The sequence below is a fragment of the Lynx canadensis genome, chromosome B1 (assembly GCF_007474595.2).
Source record: "Lynx canadensis isolate LIC74 chromosome B1, mLynCan4.pri.v2, whole genome shotgun sequence".
NCBI classification, from domain to species: domain Eukaryota; kingdom Metazoa; phylum Chordata; class Mammalia; order Carnivora; family Felidae; genus Lynx; species Lynx canadensis.
The window spans coordinates 169,130,278-169,148,557 of record NC_044306.2 but is presented as its reverse complement, the minus strand read 5'-3'; the positions used below and the strand labels follow the sequence as shown (position 1 = coordinate 169,148,557).

The window sequence follows — 18,280 nt, the reverse complement described above, 5'->3', positions numbered from 1 at the left end:
GGAGACGCAGAATCCAAAGCAGGCTCCAGGCTCTAAGCTGTCAGTACAGAGCCCGACATGGGTCTCGAACCCACAAACCGGGAGATCATGACCTGAGCCAAAGCTGGACACTTAACTGACTGAGCCACCCCGGCATTTATTTTTTAAAATTACCTCAGCACACAGAAGTTCTCTATGAAGTTTAGCTATGTTTTTGAAACTTCTGTAAAATAGCATTTTCTCAAAAGTTTGTACAGCAATTTAACTTTACTAACAAACAAGGAGCAGCTATAATGATAAAAAATAGATACACTTTGGTTTTCTGAATCAGAAAGTTGATTAATAGTTAATGGGAGGCCATAACCCAGAATCTCACAGTTACAGCCTAAGTAAAGAATTATCATCCTATGGTAGAATAAGCTGGGAAATGGAGATCATTCGTTTGTTCTGAAGTTTCACCTTATAAATTCATGCTACTTTGTTTAATCTCTCATTCATTCATTCATTTACTGATTCATTAATGTATTCATTTGTATATTTACTTGATTTAATTTGTATATTTGATATTTAATCATTTATAAGCATTTATTAAATAGCTAATTGTGAGAAATACCACTTAAACATAATAAATACAAGAATAGCAGAGATTATAACTCTTCTTTTGTGTAATTATAGAATTTATCTAAGGAAACATGTGAAAATATTTGGAGGTATAGCAATTATATATATTTCTACTAAAGACATTCAAATAAGGAAATATCTTCATGGCCAGGAGATCCTTTTGTAGGTACTTGAAAGTGTTTTTGGCCAATGCCAAACATTGTTTAAAGTGTCTTACATATATTAAATCCTCACAACTCTTAGGATAGGCTCTATTATTATCACCATATTACATACACCTACTATGTGGTAGAGGTAGGATTCAAACCCAGGCAATCTTTGCTGTGTTTCCCTGGACTTTGATGGGATTATTGACTTGTTATGAAAAACCTTAGAGGGAAAAGGGAATTCCAAATTTGGAGAATAGAAAGAGCAGAAACAAATAGGAAGAGGATATGTTTGATCGGAACAGAGACTGATAGGAATTAATGACAGGAAAGTAAAATGAACAAAATGTGGCCAGTGGAGAGAGGACTGGTGATAACAGATTGGGAATGTTGGATATAATCTGGAGGCAGACAGGAGCCACTGAGAGCTTTGAGTAGGGAGTAGAATTATGGGTTATTTACTTAGGATTTAGGGATAGCCCTCAGGTATTGATTAATCAATCATGCAATAATGTTAGAATTATGAAAGTCAATCCCTTAGCAAATAAAGTTCGAATAAGTAGATTCAAATGATTTTGGCACTTCTGGATTCTTTTTAAACCTAAACTGTTAAAATCACTAATTAACATAATCCTTTCTATGACCACACTCTCCATTCCTTCTAGTTTGCATATACAACTACTCTTTCTGAGATAATGTTTTGATTTCATGAGATTTCCAGCCTAGTATTCACTCCATTATCCACCCCCATCCCCAATATATTGCTTTCTCTTTTATTCACTTATTTATTTTTTTAAATCCCGTTGAGTTTTTAAGGTCCATCTTTTCACTAGCATAGATCTAGAGACCTATCAGATTCGGCTCTAATGTTTTTGGTAAAGTACATTATAGCTGATGCTATAAGCTTCCTATTGGTTCTCATCAAGAGGCACACTAATGCCTCGGGTCTCTCTATACGTGAGGTTAAGATTAGGCAGTGGGATCAGATACCAGTAGCCTGATCCACCCATTGTAAAGTTTCCCTTTATCTTTTCATGTGTCATTTTGGCAGCCACGGATAACTACTGCTTAGGTCCATTTTTTTTTTTTTTATCAGGGTTTGCAAAATGGTGATATTTTCTTTTTATTACTCTGCTATGAAAACAAAACCTAAAAGAAAGAAGAAAAATATGGTAGGAAAGGGCTGTGTACTATGTTTCTTTCATTCTCAACCTCTTTTTGCTTTATATCACCAGAGGACTGAACTGGAAGACTATCTTTAGTTTGGGAGAGGCAGAGGGAACATTTATGCCAGTTAGTGAATTTTGTCCCTGTCATAATAAATATTACAATGGTGGACACACAAAAAAAGGATACGCGCGCGCGCGCGTGTGTGTGTGTGTATACAGGTGTACACATGGATACATGGTGACAAAACTGGATCAAGTGAGCAGGCAGAAAATGGAGGCTTCATTAATTTACAAAGTGGTGTGTAAATTTTTTCCTCAGAGGCAGTGAGATGAAGGGTTTTAAGTAGAGAAAATGAAAAATTTGTGTTGCAGGAAGATCACTTTTCTAGCGGCGTGAAGAATGGACTAGAAGGAAAATGATTGAAGGCAGGCTAGTGTAGTCCTTATGACTGAAGCCAAAGTGGAAAATGATGACGGAGTGAACTTGTAGCTGCAGTAGAGAGGGTCCTTTTATATGCCTCTAGTTTGGTGCTTGTTAAACTATGCCATAATTTCTAGTTTGTCTTCTGCATTGAACTGCAATGAATATTGAGCACCAGTGATGGAACCAATTTGCCCAGGTGCAGGCAATAAAAGTAGATAATTTTTAAATGCCAATAAAACCAACTACTTTTTGATTATCTAAAATTAATCTACTATTTATTATCATCATTCAGCCACCATTCTAAACAATGTTAAATTAAAATACTCCTCCCCCCCAAAAAGCATGTTGTTGGTCTGAGTTCTAATTCCCTTGTTTCTTTTCATTAGTTTTAATTAACCAGTTTCCATTCAGTCTCTTAACAACATTTCAAGGAAACTTAATTTGCCTCTACCTTTTTTCCTGCTGCTGCAGAGACTGAGGGCCTTGGAGAAAAACAGACAGGGCGGATGTAAGAAGAATTAAGTTATGAGAACATAATCTTGAATATGAAAATTATTATTAAAATAGTCTTGATTGATATGTTCTTCAGCATAAGAATGTTCACTGAAAAAAGCTGTATTCAGAAATATATTCAATGGTATTTTTGTGTGAAAAATTTCCTATGATATTTTCACCTACTCCAGTCTTCTTAATTATTTGGGATTTGTTCCTTTCCTCGCAGAGTCTCCTTTGCAACTTCCGTGTATGTACAAATCCAAATCCCCCTTCTTTAACATCCCGGCTCAAATTCTACTTCTACCTTAAAACTGTCTCTTTCCTCTAAATCTATGTCGCAATGTTTGTACTTTTATTATAGACCACACTGCTTCCTACACTTTATCATAGTGATTGTGTATACATCGTCTGGTTGAAATTAAATCTATAAGCTCTTAGGCATTTTTATTATTGCTTATTTACTGCTCTATCTCCAATATATCTGGTAAAATGCCTTACCCATAGTAGGCACCCAGGAAGTAGGCACAGATTGCTTTGAGTTCATTTATATAGAAAACTGTACATGACTTTTAAGATTCTTTTGACCCTGTGGTTGTGGGATTCTTTTAACCTATGTTATGTTACGCTTCAGGTTTTTAGGACTATGTAATGGACAGGGAGAATACTTTAGAAAAAATAGATTTAATGTTTCAGGGCTTTCTAGTAAACTCTTTCAAATTGCATGCTTTTAAAACTATTAAAACATAACTATTCTTTCATAATATTTGCTTAACTAACCTAAACTAAAAAAACAAACAAACACCAATATACACAGTCACAGGTTATGTTTCTTATGTGCTAAACAAAAAGTAAACCCTATGGAGGAGAAGTAATTTTAAGGCCTAGTTGCTGAATCTCTAGCAGGAGGTGCTAAAATCACATTCATCCAAATTGGAACAAACTGAGATATTTTTTAAATACTCATTTGAGTTATCTCTCTGTGAGGGATTAGCAGTGAGGACCAGTGAGTAGGATTTGGCCTGAAAACATTGCAAAATGGCTTTTAGCATATAGTGAGGCAGCAGTGGTGTCTATTGTGGATTGCTGAAGAGATTCTTACCTGGAAGAATTATTTGCCAAAAATTATTAATAACCACTGTGTGCTAGAAACTGTCTACTGATTGTTTCCTCTCATTCAAAGAAAAGTAAGATCTTAACCTACATGAAAAATCTCTCAAACTAATGGGAAATACAAATGTATATTGTTACCCTTTTATATTATGAAACATAATACATACATCGAGTCAAGATGTTTTGTAAATGGTCTGAGATATCTGAAAATAGAATGATTAATAATTCTGTCCTGAGGGACTAAAGAAAGTTTTGGAGAGTAGGTGTCACTGAAACCAAAACATGTAATATGGATAAGATTTCAAATGTGAATGAACTTTGTATGTGTGTATGAGTGTGTGTTTGGAGGGTGATAAGTTTTACTTTTAGCAAATCACTAGTAACTGGTGTTCAGAGTTTGTGAACCTGGAAAGGACAGACTGGAACCTGGAAAGGACAGACTAGATTACAAATGGTCAGAAACTCCTTGTTCCTTTCATGAAGAGGTAGAGTATATTTCCAAATCCCTTGAATTTGAGAAGACTTACTTTGACCAATAGAGTGCAGGGGAAGTGATATAGTATGAATTTGGAGCTTGGCTTCCAGAGGCCTTACAAGCTCTGGCCTCATGTGAATAAATGTGAGCTAGACCACTGGAGAGGATATGTAGAGAACTGAGGCACCCTGACTGAAGCCTGTCAAAGGCCAAATATGGAGTGTGGTCATTATAGATTATCTAGCAACTGACAATTACCAGTAAATTGTCCAGGTGAATAAGCCATGTGATATTAGTGGGAGAACAGCTCAGCTGATTTCAGCCCAAACTGTCAATCCTCAGGATGGTGAGTTGATAAATGGTTATTGTTTTTAGGTTGCTAAGTTTTGGGAGTGCTTTGTTGCCCAAGAAAGTTAAGCTGATATGAAACTACTTTATTGAGGGTCTATAATGTGATACTAGAATGTTTGGATTTTATTATCCAAAAAGTGGGGGGCTCTGATATGCCAGCCATGAACAAATGGAATTTGAAATTAAAAACACACTGCAATTTACATTAGTACCCTTGAAATTAAATGCTTACATATAAAACCAACAAAATTGGTACAAATTCTATATAAGAAAAACTACAAAAAATCCGATGAATTAAATTAAATACAAGCTAACTAAATAGATAATCCTGGGTGCCTGAGTGGTTCAGATGGTTGAGTGTCCAACTCTTGAATTCAGCTCATGATCCCAGGGTAATGGGATCAAGCTCCAAGTCAGCTCTGAGCTGACAGTGGAGCCTGCTTAAGATTCTCTCTCTTTCTGTCTCTCTCTCTCTTCCCCTCTCCCTCTGCCCCTCTCTCCCACTGATGTTCTCTCTCTCTCTCTCTGTCAAGTTAAAAAAATAGATATAGATACAGATGGTATAGATATAGATTAGATAGAGATAGAGATAGAGATATCCCATGTTCATGGATAGAAGATGCAATATTGCCAAGATGTCAGTTCTTCCCAACTTGATCTATAGATTCAATGTAATACAAGGCTAAATACCAGAAAAGTTTTGTTTTGTTTTGTTTTTTGGTGGATATCAACAAACTGCTTCTAAAGTTTATATTGAGAGGCAAAAGACCCAGTAGCCAGCACAATTTTATAGAAGAATGAAAAGGACTGACATTATCCAACTTTAAGACTTACTATAAAACTAATGAAGACAGTATGGTATTGGTTAAAAAAATAGATATATAAATCAATGGAATAAAATAGACTTATATAAACATAGTCAACTAATCCTTGATAAACAAAAAGAAATGCAATGGAGCAAATGGTCTTGAAACAGCTGGGCATCTCATACCCTTAAATATTAACTCATATCCTTAAATATTAACTCAAATGAGTCTCAGACAAAAAAAAAAAAAAACAATGGATCACAGACCTAAATTTAGAATGAAAAATGACAAATCTCCTGGATAGGAGATTACACAGAAGAAAAACTGATGACCTTAGGTATGGTAATGACTTTTTAGATACAACACCAAATACACTATTCATGAAAGATAGTTGATAAGCTGGATTTCATCAAAATATTTAAAAAATTTAAAACTTCTACTCTGTTAAAGACAATGTCAAGAAAATGATAAAATCAGCCACAGACTAGAAGAAATATTCATAAAAGAAATATCTGATAAAGGACTGTTATCCAAAATAGACAAAGAACTCTTAAAATTTGGCAATAAAAAACAAACAAAAAGCCTGATTAAAAACTGGGCCAATGATCTTAACAGACATCTCACCATAGAAGTTATACAGGTGGCAAAAAACCATATGAAAAGATATTTTACATTACATGTCTTCAGTGAAATGGAAATTAAAACAACGAGATGTTACTACAAATCTATTAGAATGGCACAAATCTGGGACACTAACAATACCAAATGCTGGTGAGGATGTAAAGCAGTAGGAACTCTTATTCACTATGGATAGAAATGCAAAATGGTACAGCTACTTCAGAAGATGATTTGATGGATCCTTTACAAAACCAAACATGCTCTTACCATATGATCCAGCAATCACACATTCCTTTGTATTTACCCAAAGGAGCTGAAAACTTAGGTCCCACAAAACCTGTACATGGAAGTTTACAGCAGTTTTATTCATAGTTGCCATAACTTGGAAGTGACCATGTTGTCCTTCAGTAGGTGAATGGATAAACTGTAGGACATCCGGACAATGGAATGTAATTAATTCAGCACTGAAAAGAAAAGAGCTATCAAGTCAAAAAAACATGGAGGAAACTTAAATGCATATTACTAACTTAAATAAGCTAATCTGAAAAGTCTATGTACTGTTCGAGTCTGACTGTACAACATCTGGAAAGGGAAAAACAATGTAGGAAAAAGATCAGATGTGTCCATGTAGGTTCATTCGTTGCAACAGGTGTACTAGTCTGATGGAGGATGTTGATAATGGAGGAGATTAGGAATGTATGAGAGTAGTGGTGTGGGGGAAATCTCTGTACCTTCTCAATTTTGCTGTGAACCTAAAACTACTCTAAACAAGTCTTTTAAAAAGTGGGGAGCCTTAAAATAGGTGTGTAATGCAATTGTGTCAATTTATCTGCAACCTGAAAAGGCGCAGTAGTTATTACCTAAAAGTTTTCTCTTTTGCTAAGTTGCTAAGCTGTACTTTTCCTAGCACTGTGGCTAGAGGCAGCAGGATTGTGTGTGTGTGTATGTGTGTGTGTGTGTTTTCTGCACCTGTTACTGTTTCTGGGGTACTAGGTGCTTTTTCAGCTCCAAGACCGGGATATATGATGCAAAAAGAAAACCCAGGAAACTCATTACCCTGTTGTTCTTTGGGTCGCAATATCCTTACTTAGCCTTCCTTCTTCTCTCAGCCTTTCAGAGCCTCTGAAGTGTGTTTGTATATGATGTCTAGGATTTTTAGTTGTACTTAGTGGGCAGAATAGGGAAAAGTGTGTCTAGTCCATTTTTCCAAAATTGAAAATCTCACAATTAATTTTCATTTCCTTTTCTCATCTTAGTATTCAATATATTTCTGTTTAAAATAACAACAATAAGATATCAGGTCACAAGTTGAGTGTCTATACCAAAGAAAGGTATACCATGTGAACTCCATAAATATTCAAAAAATATATATGTGAGCTCCAAAATACATTTATTCTCCATAAATACTCAACTTCAGTACCAGCTTCCAGCACTTTGGGCTTTTGGTGATTCTCCAGATTTTATCTCTTGATTCTTTGCTAAGGGAGATTTACCCATCAATTTTAGCCCTACTCATCTTTAAATCTGGAGTCTCCTTTTCTTTAGGGAAGTGTCCCCATTCTAACCACCTTTCTTGATACCCTTGTAACCCCAACTGGGGCTAGTCAGATTCTAGCCTCTGGAGAAAACACAATGGTTTGGGAGAATCAGACCATTAAGTTTCTTCCCAAAGGTAACAGCTGGCAATTCATATTTCTTGAATGTGTTGCTAACCTTTGAGCAACTTGGTGTATGGCAAGTGTTCAGTACACTATTATTGAAATGGGTTCTGATTTACTAAGGACTAAAAGGATAGACATTCCTACTGTCATCACTTCTCTTGTGACATAGAGATAAGAAGATCTGAAATAGTCCACATTTACTAAGTTCTTGTCATTGCAATTCTATTTTAAGTTCTATGTTTGGAAAAAATAGAGCAGGGTGTAAGGTGTTTTTCAGCTCTATTCCCTGCCCTCCATTGCTGGGCTTTGTATAGCAAGATGATTACCTTTATAAATTACATTTCCTATGCTCCTTTGCCAACTGGCTTCCACTTATATTGGAACAATGGAGAACACTGATGGGATATTGGAATGTGGGAAGCCAGGATAACTCCCCCCCCCCACCCTCTTTTTGTTTCGGGAGGCATTGGGAAGTGACTGTGATTCTTTAGTGGCTTACAGTTCTTACTGGACAGCTTATTCCTCTCTATTCTACATTCCCCATCTGATAGCCTTGGTTCCTGGGTTCTAGAAAGACCACCACTTCTCCTTTTCCCTCAATCTCCAGGAGTGGTGGTGATGCTTTTCTTCAATTACCTCAGTTAAGTCTTTTCTATGATATCATCCCCGTTATCCCTGAGACCACACAGGTCATAAGAGGAGGGACTTTTAAACTGTGGCAGTGTAGGAGCGCCTGGGTGGCTCAGTCAGTTGAGCATCTGCTTTGGCTGAGGTCATGATCTCATGGGTTGTGGGTCTGAGCCTGGCATCAGGCTCTGTGCTGACAGCTCGGAGCTCAGAGCCTGGAACCCGCTTCGGATTCTGCGTCTCACTCTCTCTCTGCCCTTCCCCTGCTTGTGCTCTGACTCTCTCGGTCTCTCAAAAATAAATAAACTTTAAACAATTTTAAACTGTGGCAACCTAACCACCAAGCCTTATTCATTTAACCAGCATGTTGCAGCTACATCAAGCCATGGCAGGACTCCCAACCTTCCCAAAATAAAATGCAGAATTGGTCAGTAACTCCCTAAAGTCTTATAGGTAATTCAAGGTCAATCATATGCCTGGGTTTTCTTCAATAGTCCACTGTAGATGATATTTTATTTAATAGTAAGTGTGAAACCTAAGGCTATATTAAAAAATGTATGCAGATAAAAGAATTTGAAGTCAGTAATGCTTATCTCCCTATATTATACTAAAGAAATGATACCACGAGTGCTGCTCAGCTTGTATAAACTAACCACAGAGGAGATGAGCTCTATAATTCTTGAAGATATTTTTACCATCTCTCATCCTATTCTTTAGTAAAATTCCATGATATTATGTATTTCTTTCCATAGAAATGGTGAGGCAAAAACTGTGAAAGCTTATTTCCACATATGCAATCAGAAAGAAATCACTTGTCATTCAGGCTGACCTTTCAGCTTGCTATTAACGTTTTTGTCTCTTAATTTGCAAGAGGTAACTTCCCAATTGTTTTGGGGGAAGCTTTCAATCTGGTTGTCAGCTAAAATAAAATTTTAGTGCATTCTTAGATGAAGTCTTTTTCTCTTGCAGGCTAAGGGTTTATTAATCAATCCCAGGGCTATCTGGATTGGACTCCATTTTGATTTATGTTAAAACTCTAACCTGTCAACATCATGGTTGAACGAAATCATTCTCCAGCTTGAGATTTTAAAGGAATATTGAAGACAATGTGACAATTGAGTATTTTCAAAGAAGAGTCAATAGAAATCAAGTAATTCCAATATATTTCCTTTTTTTAATAAATACATAAAGCTTTTTACCATTTCCCTCAATTATTTTGATTAACATGATAATAGTATCTTTCAGAGCATTATTATACCAATTTTCACAGCCTGATGTAAGGACTCATTTCACAGAAATAATCATGACTAGCATTAATAGATGAATGTCAGTGCCATAACACAACAGCATAAGGCATATTTACACCATCTTAACATACAGAACACCATACACATACACAAAAAGTCACAGATCCAGACAAATAAAATCAATCTCTTAGACAGTTTACATTTATAGGCTTTGCCTGAAACATTTTTTTTTACTTTATTTTTTTGTAATTTTCTTTCCAAGCAACAAACAGATCTTCCCTATGTCATGTGATTTATTTGTAACATTGTGTTCATGCAAAAATAATACTTGTTTTATTGCATTAACATTTAAACAGTTTTGGATTTGGGTCCCAAAACCATCATCTAACATTTTACTTGATGTTGCTTCATCCATATTGTCATTTTAGTTGGAGTGATATGATGATTTGTTTTCGGTGAGTTACAAAATGACAAACATATCCAGCTGACCACAGTTCAAAAAATCAAGATTCTAAGCTTCTGGATCATGCACATTTTACTTTCATTCTTGCAAATGGTTTGAGTACGATATGCCATTTTGGTTAAACATTTATTTATTTATTTATTTATTTATTTATTTATTTATTTTCTCTTTTCAAAATCATACTTCTAAAAACAACAACAACAACAAAAAAGAATGAAAGAAAATACTGTCCCACATCCACTGTTCACAAAAAGGAAGAGCAGCAAGAATCACACTGACCGTTGTTAGGATATAGTCAGGTGGCGACACCGTAGTGAACATCGAATGTCATTGAAATACTGCAGGAATGTGACTATTACTATAACCCGTACTTCTGCAACAGTTCAGATTGCCACTGGCGTTTGCGCTCTGGAAAATAATCTGGAATGTGGATTTTTTTAAAATCCTGAATACACTTTTTCATTTCTTCTTCCACACTTAGCTTCTCACAGACTTTCTTTTTGGACAGATTTGTTTCCCGGGACTTGCTGATGAGTGTCTGAAAGAGTTCACTGTTTCTGCGTTTGTCGGGTGGGGGCATCCATTGCACAGGTGCTTTTTTGGAAGGGCGATCCAATGTTAAGGTGTTGGGCTGGTGAGCTGTCGCCTGCTGGGCATTGGGTGGGTTGTCCTGGGGAGTGCTCGCCTCTGAGTGGCTGTCACAGCTGGAAGTGGAGAGCTCATTACAGGAAGTCCCACTTTCACTGCCTTTATCTGTGACTTTGTCATGTTTCCTATCTTCATGTTCTTGTTTAGGTGACACTATCTTCTGAGGTGGTCCTAAAATGAGAAAAAAAGAAAAAAGAAAAAAGAAAAAGTAGAACAACTAAATAAGAAGCGGGAAGGTTAAATTAAATAAGCTTTATATTTTTAAAATTTTAAACCAAGAATATTTATCTTAGAAAAATGTTCTATGTTGTATCCGTTTATATTTGAGGGATTGAATACAACACCTAGGTCTAGTAATGCACCTTGAAACATGCAGCATCCTGTTTAATTATTTATACAATCAAGTGTGGGAGGTTTTCTTAAGTGAGTATTTCTGCCAGAATAGATCATCAATAACTTTATACTAAAACGATTTTTGTTATTGTAGTTACTAGATCCTGAAATCCAACCAGATATCATATGTAAATATTTTGTTAGTCCCATACCTGTTTCATTAGACACTTTGTTCATTTCGGTTCTAATTATTGGGCTAGGAGTCTTTTGTGTATATATTTTGCCACTATAAAAGCAGAAAGTACCATTGCTCTATTTTACAAAGTAGCCATATTCTTGAGGCCAGAGGTCCAACAGCATTGTTTATGTTTCCAAGTGGGAGACTGGTTTAAATCTTATCCTCAGTCTCTTAATCTTGTTTCCAGTATTTCCTTGAAGAGGGTTATGAAAGTGATGTAAGATATATAGGTGCCTATTATTATGGTGAAAAATCCAGCAGAAATATAGTATTTTCTTAAAATACAAGGCTTATCATTTGAGGTAAATTGCCTAGGAGGACAATTTTCAGAAAGTGATAGTTTGCCAAGATAATTATTTCAAACACACAAATGGTTTATTTTCAAGTGGGAGCATATCTTATTCTTTTTGATTCTGCTGTGAGATTAGGACTTCCATTTAACATTTACTGAACACTACCAGATACCCAGAACTATAATAAAACCTTGATTAACTAAAGCCCAACCACTGAAAACTAGGTTATTCAAATCTTATTTTTCTCTTGTAGTCAACTTTTGTAAACACATTATATAAATCAGAATGGGGAGTGGGGAAAGGCATCAGTGTTTTTAAGCAAAACTGCCCAGACGATTCTACAGCGTTGAGAACAATTGGTCTAATTCATAGGGTCTCAACCTGGGCCACATATGGAATTACCTGGAAAGCTTAGATTATTGATGCCTTGGTCTCAACCCCAGACATCCTAGTTTAATGAGATGGCACCCTAGTTTAATGGCCATCGGGCCATTTAATAGATCCAGGTGATTTCAACCTGTAGCAAAATTATGAACCTTTCCTCATTCTACTATAATTAAATGAGTTCATAAGCAGTATGAATACTTTATACTACTCAGAAAAGTGAGGAAACAAACCAACTTTATTGAAAAAAAATACTCTTCATAAAAGCATGTACTATGGGCAACATGCTCTTGGGTGTCATTGCCAATTTTCCCATTTAAAATCAGAAGAAACAAAAGGAGATACTGAACATTTGAGTGGATGAAGTTTGAGTTGGGTAGGATTAAAGATTTAAAATACTTAAGAACTTTTTGGAATGATGGAAAAACTCTATACCTTGATTGTAGTGTTATAGGACTGTAGGCATTTATGAAAGCTGATAGAATTTTATAACTAAAATGGGTGTCTTTTGGTAGGTAAACTATATCTCAATTGACATAACCAAAAGCAAACAAACAGAAACCCTTAAAGAATATGTACCTATTTGAGGGAAGGTCTTAACTAATATTTCATACTTCGTTTGCAATACAGTAAAAGTATAAGAAATGCTGATGCTTGTGAAAGCTTACTAAGAAAGCATAGTAATACATTTCAAGAACGTTGCAACCATGAATTAAAGAACACAAAAACAAGCAGTTTTTTTTTAAGCCTCTGTCGTTTTCTTTTATGCTAAGAGAGAATGGGAGTGGATCTGAGGGATGGGGACAGAGAAGATACACTTGTAGCATTCCTTGTTGCCTTATTCAGGTTCATTCTGAACACTCCTCTGTCCTTAGTGGTTGATGGGCACAAACTATGTCCTCAGACTCCCTTGCCTTCTGGTGTTCAGTTGAATTCAGCCAGTGACAAAGACTGGCAAGACCATGCCCTCGCCCCATCCCACCCCCAAGATTTCTCTGACCTGGGTGCTTTCCCGGACTAGGAGGCATAGCCCTGTCTAGCAACTCTCTCCACGTTTCCCCTCTCTCCCTCCCTCTTCCACTCCTATTTCCATATTCTATTAAACAGAGGTTCACATCTTCAGGTCGACAAGCGTTAACCATGTCCACTGTAATCGACATGAGGGTATTGCCACTCTGTTGTAAACTGTCAGTAATTAACGTTCCTAAAATTACCCAATACGATATCCCTTCTCTTTCTTCTGGGACCCTGACTATTAGACCCACACCGGAACTAACCATCTTTTCCAGCATTACTTATAGGATCAGTATTTTAGTGACATCAGATTTTAGTGGCAATAATATTTAAAAGGATATGGGTTTATGGGGCGCCTGGGTGGCGCAGTCGGTTAAGCGTCCGACTTCAGCCAGGTCACGATCTCGCACTCTGTGAGTTCGAGCCCCGCGTCAGGCTCTGGGCTGATGGCTCGGAGCCTGTTTCTGATTCTGTGTCTCCCTCTCTCTCTGCCCCTCCCCCGTTCATGCTCTGTCTCTCTCTGTCCCAAAAATAAATAAACGTTGAAAAAAAAAAATTAAAAAAAAAAAAAAATAAAAGGATATGGGTTTAAAGTCCTAGTGACCTGGAATCAAATTCTAGTTCTCTGGAAAATAGTCCTGTGGCCTTGAACAAGATACATAGCTCTGCTAAGCCTCAATTTTCTTATCTGTAAAATGGGGTAGTAGTACTTTCCTCATAGGGTTATTTTGAGATTAATTGAAATACCCTACAAAAGGGTGTAGTGCAATAAATCTCAACAATGAGAGTGTATCATTGATTTCCAGGCCATCTCAGGAGATTTTGAGTTTGCTGAAGGAGCTCTGGGTGGTGGAGGAGGTGCAGAGTCTATTTATATAATTATCTTTATGGGTGAGTGTGACCTCAAACTAGCATGATGCCCACTAGGCCACTCCAAAATAGGATATCAATAAATGCTCTTTACCCTTCCTGTCAATCTCCTTCATTACTTCAACCTGAAATCCCTACAGAAGAATCTATGATTTCGTTCCCAATAATGACTAAAGGATTAACTGCAAATGCCTGGGAAAACCAATTTATATCTAAGGATAATTGAATGATGAGAAATCATTTTCTGTTAAGAGGCAGGGGAATAGACCATTTGATAAATATACCAAAGCAGAAAAGTAATAACATCAGAGTGGAAAACAGGACAGAGAAAGGGTAGTAGGTACCACCAGAGCAAATGCTTCATTCCATTTTGATTCACTGGAAGGAAGATGCTGAAAGACATATGCTAGGGAGGGTACAGAGTTACATAAAGTCCAAGTGTTAGCTAAATAAATTACAAACTATTATTATGCCTAATGGCATTACAATTTATTCATGGAAATAAGCTTCCTCCCTGTCTTTCCAATACACACACAGACACATATAGAAACCCCACAATACAGCAGATGCAATATATGTATGTATGTTGCAAATGAATTGCTTTTGTAGTATAAGACAGAACATCCAGGAAGACTTCTTTAAAGAAGGCATTAATCAGTTTGGCCAATGGAGTTGTACTGAGTTACCACTATATTCCAGGCACTGTGTTTGGATCTAGAGGAAGTTCATAGCAGGTGCTCTGGTGAAGTTCGAAGTCTATTTTATGATATTTTATAACATTAAGTGTTTGAAATGCATGGACACTTTAGAGTATCTCCCACTATAGATTTTAAACTCTGAAAAGAAGGAAGTGGGAACCTGAATTTATCTTAGGAGCTTCTTTTTTCTTTTTCTTTAAGAACTTAGAATAGGTACAGATATTAACCAGAAACAAATATACACTTGTGTTTTTCATTCCTTCCGTTTCATAAGCTACCTTTAGGTAATGTGGGCTCACATCAGCAGACCAAAGTGGCTCAGATGTTTATATTATGACTTAAAGAAAAGTGCTTAACTTTATTTTGTCCACACTTTTGAATGTACAGAATACTATGACAGTTCTCTGTGTAAATCAATGGGAGTAACAAATAGATTCCTTTTAATTGATGTCAGAATTTTTGATAATGCATAACATATTATGTATTATTATTGCTATTTGATTAAGCATACTTTAAGTAATTACTGATAACTTAGTGGATTCAAATTGGGGCTAAGATAAAATAACAATGATTTATAGGTTTTTTATGACATGAAATTTAAGAAAATTTAAATAAATTAAGAGGAAATAATGATTTACTCTAGTTGCTTAGTTTTCTTTTTTTTAATGTTTGCTTATTTTTGATAGAAAGAGCACAAATGGGGGAGGGGCAGAGAGAGAGGGAGACACAGAATCTGAAGCAGGCTCCAGGCTCTGAGCTATCAGCACAGAGACTGACACGGGGCTTGAACTCATGGACTGTGAGTTCATGATCTGAGCTGAAGTCGGACGCTCAACCAACTGAGCCACCCAAGTGCCCCAAGTTTCTTAGTTTGCTTGGGAATGCCTGCTAATTGTAGACTTCCAGGGATAATTTAAAACTTTTATTTTATATCATTCCATTCAATGATCCAAAGCCACATGAAATACTTTAAGTACAAGATGAAAAGTAATTTAAATAGCACTAAGTCCTGCATATATGGGAATAGCATATGTCTCAGAAACTTCTCTGTGGTCTCTTCAACTAGTAATAGAATAAAACATATACCTAAATGACCTTCCTAAAAGCATTTTGGTCCCGACTTAAAGCACGCATTGGATTTAGTTTAAGAAAAGAAAATGAAACATGATTTGGTGGGCTTTCTCCCATCACATAAATAAGTTCACCAGTAATTATTAGAATAAGCAACAAATCAATGAATAAGCCAATCTTTAACTTATTGAGGATTTAATCTTTAAAAGGAGTTGATTATTTATAAGTATACATTACATATGTATACCTAGAAACTTTCTAAAAAGTATTTGGATAAATCTTTTCATTTGGCTATTTCACATTAAATAGATTAGGATTTTCATCTAGGAGTTGATCATCTTTCAGTGGTAATGACAGACTTACCTGCAGGTCAGCTAACTAGGTCATGCATGCCTCTCCACAATTATTATTTTTCAATTTTTCCTTATTTTTTAAGGAACAGTTAGTGTACAACATGCACACGCATACACACACATTATCTTCATTTATTACACTCACATTTTTTTTCAATGTGGGAAAGGCCCGGAAGGTCTGTGTTTGAGCTTGGCTAAGCCACTCTAAGAAAGTATTTTGTGCCCATCATGTAACCACTCTAAAATTTGATTTTTTTTTTTTTGGTTAAAATGTTGGGGTTTGTCCCTAAGATCCTTTATGGTATAAATTTCAGTAATTCTAAATTATATAATGAATAAGAAGGGATTTTCCAGGCAATAAAATTCTAATCAGATTTTAACATATAACAAACACTAAAGAGTTACCATTAATAAAAATTACCTCTTAAAATGTGGAAACAAATTCAATTTCCCCTAAAGCACTTCACAGCAGTACAGGGTTCAAGGATAACTTTCTCTAAGTTTACTGATAGGAAGTGTAGTTTAGAAGACATTATCAGTGTTTTGTTGTTGTTGCTGTTTGTTTGTTTCATTAACTCTGTTCCTGTCGTGGAAACACAGCAGTGAGAATAACATGTAAAGCAACACAGTGCAGACTGGCGGGGCTCACATCCTAGTTTAACAACTTACCAGGTGTGACTTCCTTGGGTGAGTTTCTTTGGGCCTCTGCTTCCTTACATTTAAACTTCTCGGAGATGTGGCAAGGATTAAATGAGCTAACACATGTAAAGCATTTAGGAGGGGCCTGGCATGTATAAATGCCCAAAACGTTAATTACTACGACTAGCAAAAACAACCCATGCTATTTGGCCATAGCATGGTCTATTTGTTTATCTGAATATTGAGAGGGCTAACAGAAGAACCCACATACTTCCACTCGAATTCTGGCTTTACACAGGCTACCTACGGACACATAAAGTGCAGGTGTCTTCCAGCTTCTTTAGGCCTCAGTTTTGTGTCTGATAAAAATGAAATAAGAATATAGTAATACCTAGTCACAGGGCTATAATCAGAAAGGAGATACTGCATGTTGAAGCAATCCTCTGTGACGTTCTCCACAATAGGTCTGAGAGGCTATGAAGTATTAAATTTTCATGCCCGAAAAGGAATTTATTTGAGAAAATAAAGCACAAAAGCTCTCTTTTAAGTTATTAAGATGTGTGAATTAAAGGCAGTAGTAAAAACATCACATTAAACAAAATAAAATAAATTGAAAGTATCACAATGGGCCAAAATTGTAACATAGGGCGAAACAGGGCTTTCAATTAATTCCATTGAATTTTATTGCACTGATACGAAAGGGCGGAAATTACAGCTTGTCTAAGTCATTTGGGTGGCTAGTGTAGTACAGAAATTAAATGTTAATATTTTCATCTTCAAAAAAGACAAGTGATTTCTGGGTAGTTCTGGGCATGGGCATGTTCAGTAAGAGGGATTCCATATTTTTTCTGGGAATACACAGGCATTTCCAAAGGCAGTCTATGTGTACAACTGCACACTTGAAAAAACCTTCTATTTTAATCTCTTTACCTGCCTAGTGATGATAAAAAAGACAGAATATGTAAATTATATCTGCAACAGGCACAATTCCCAGAAGGGAAATTACCCTTTAGTAGTACTAAATCCAATGGTGTGCGAATGGTTATGTGGCACTTGAACAGAATGAAACAATCCATCTTAAATATTAGCACCACATGTCTCTAAGTATTAAGCGGTTGAATCAAAAGGGAAAAAACTCCATTTTGATTTGCTAAACATTTGTTGAACACCTACCGTGTACCAGGCATAGTGTTAGTTACAAGAGGAAGGACACACACACACACACACACACACACACACACACAGGTCAGGCTTAGGGTGACAGTAATGCAGCTGTATCTGAAGTTTGACTAGGACAGGAGGAGGGAGTAGCATTAAATTGTGATTGGAGTGATCTAAGGAGTGGGCATTAGTTTTCATTCATCGGTTAAATTCTCACACTTCATTGAAATTTAGAGTTCACATAGGAGATGGGTTCATCTTAGAGTAAAGGGCTATTTGAAAAAATAAAAATTAGTTTCTACATGAGAAAAATTAAACTCTTCTTTATGTTTTCTATAGTCTCTACTGTCTATAGTCTCTACTATCTCTCTCTACTGTCCACTGTG

At 36.2% G+C, this 18,280-nt stretch overlaps 1 protein-coding gene across 1 annotated transcript in view; it reads right to left on the bottom strand.

The window, feature by feature from the left end:
* Positions 1-10,368: 10,368 nt before the first annotated feature.
* Positions 10,369-18,280, bottom strand: part of KCTD8 (potassium channel tetramerization domain containing 8) — a 265,877-nt gene continuing 257,965 nt past the window's right edge. Inside the window, exon 2 of the mRNA XM_030313950.1 lies at positions 10,369-11,011. Coding sequence (XP_030169810.1) covers positions 10,551-11,011 — 461 coding nt within the window. The 3' untranslated portion in view covers positions 10,369-10,550. The remainder of the gene's footprint in view (positions 11,012-18,280) is intronic.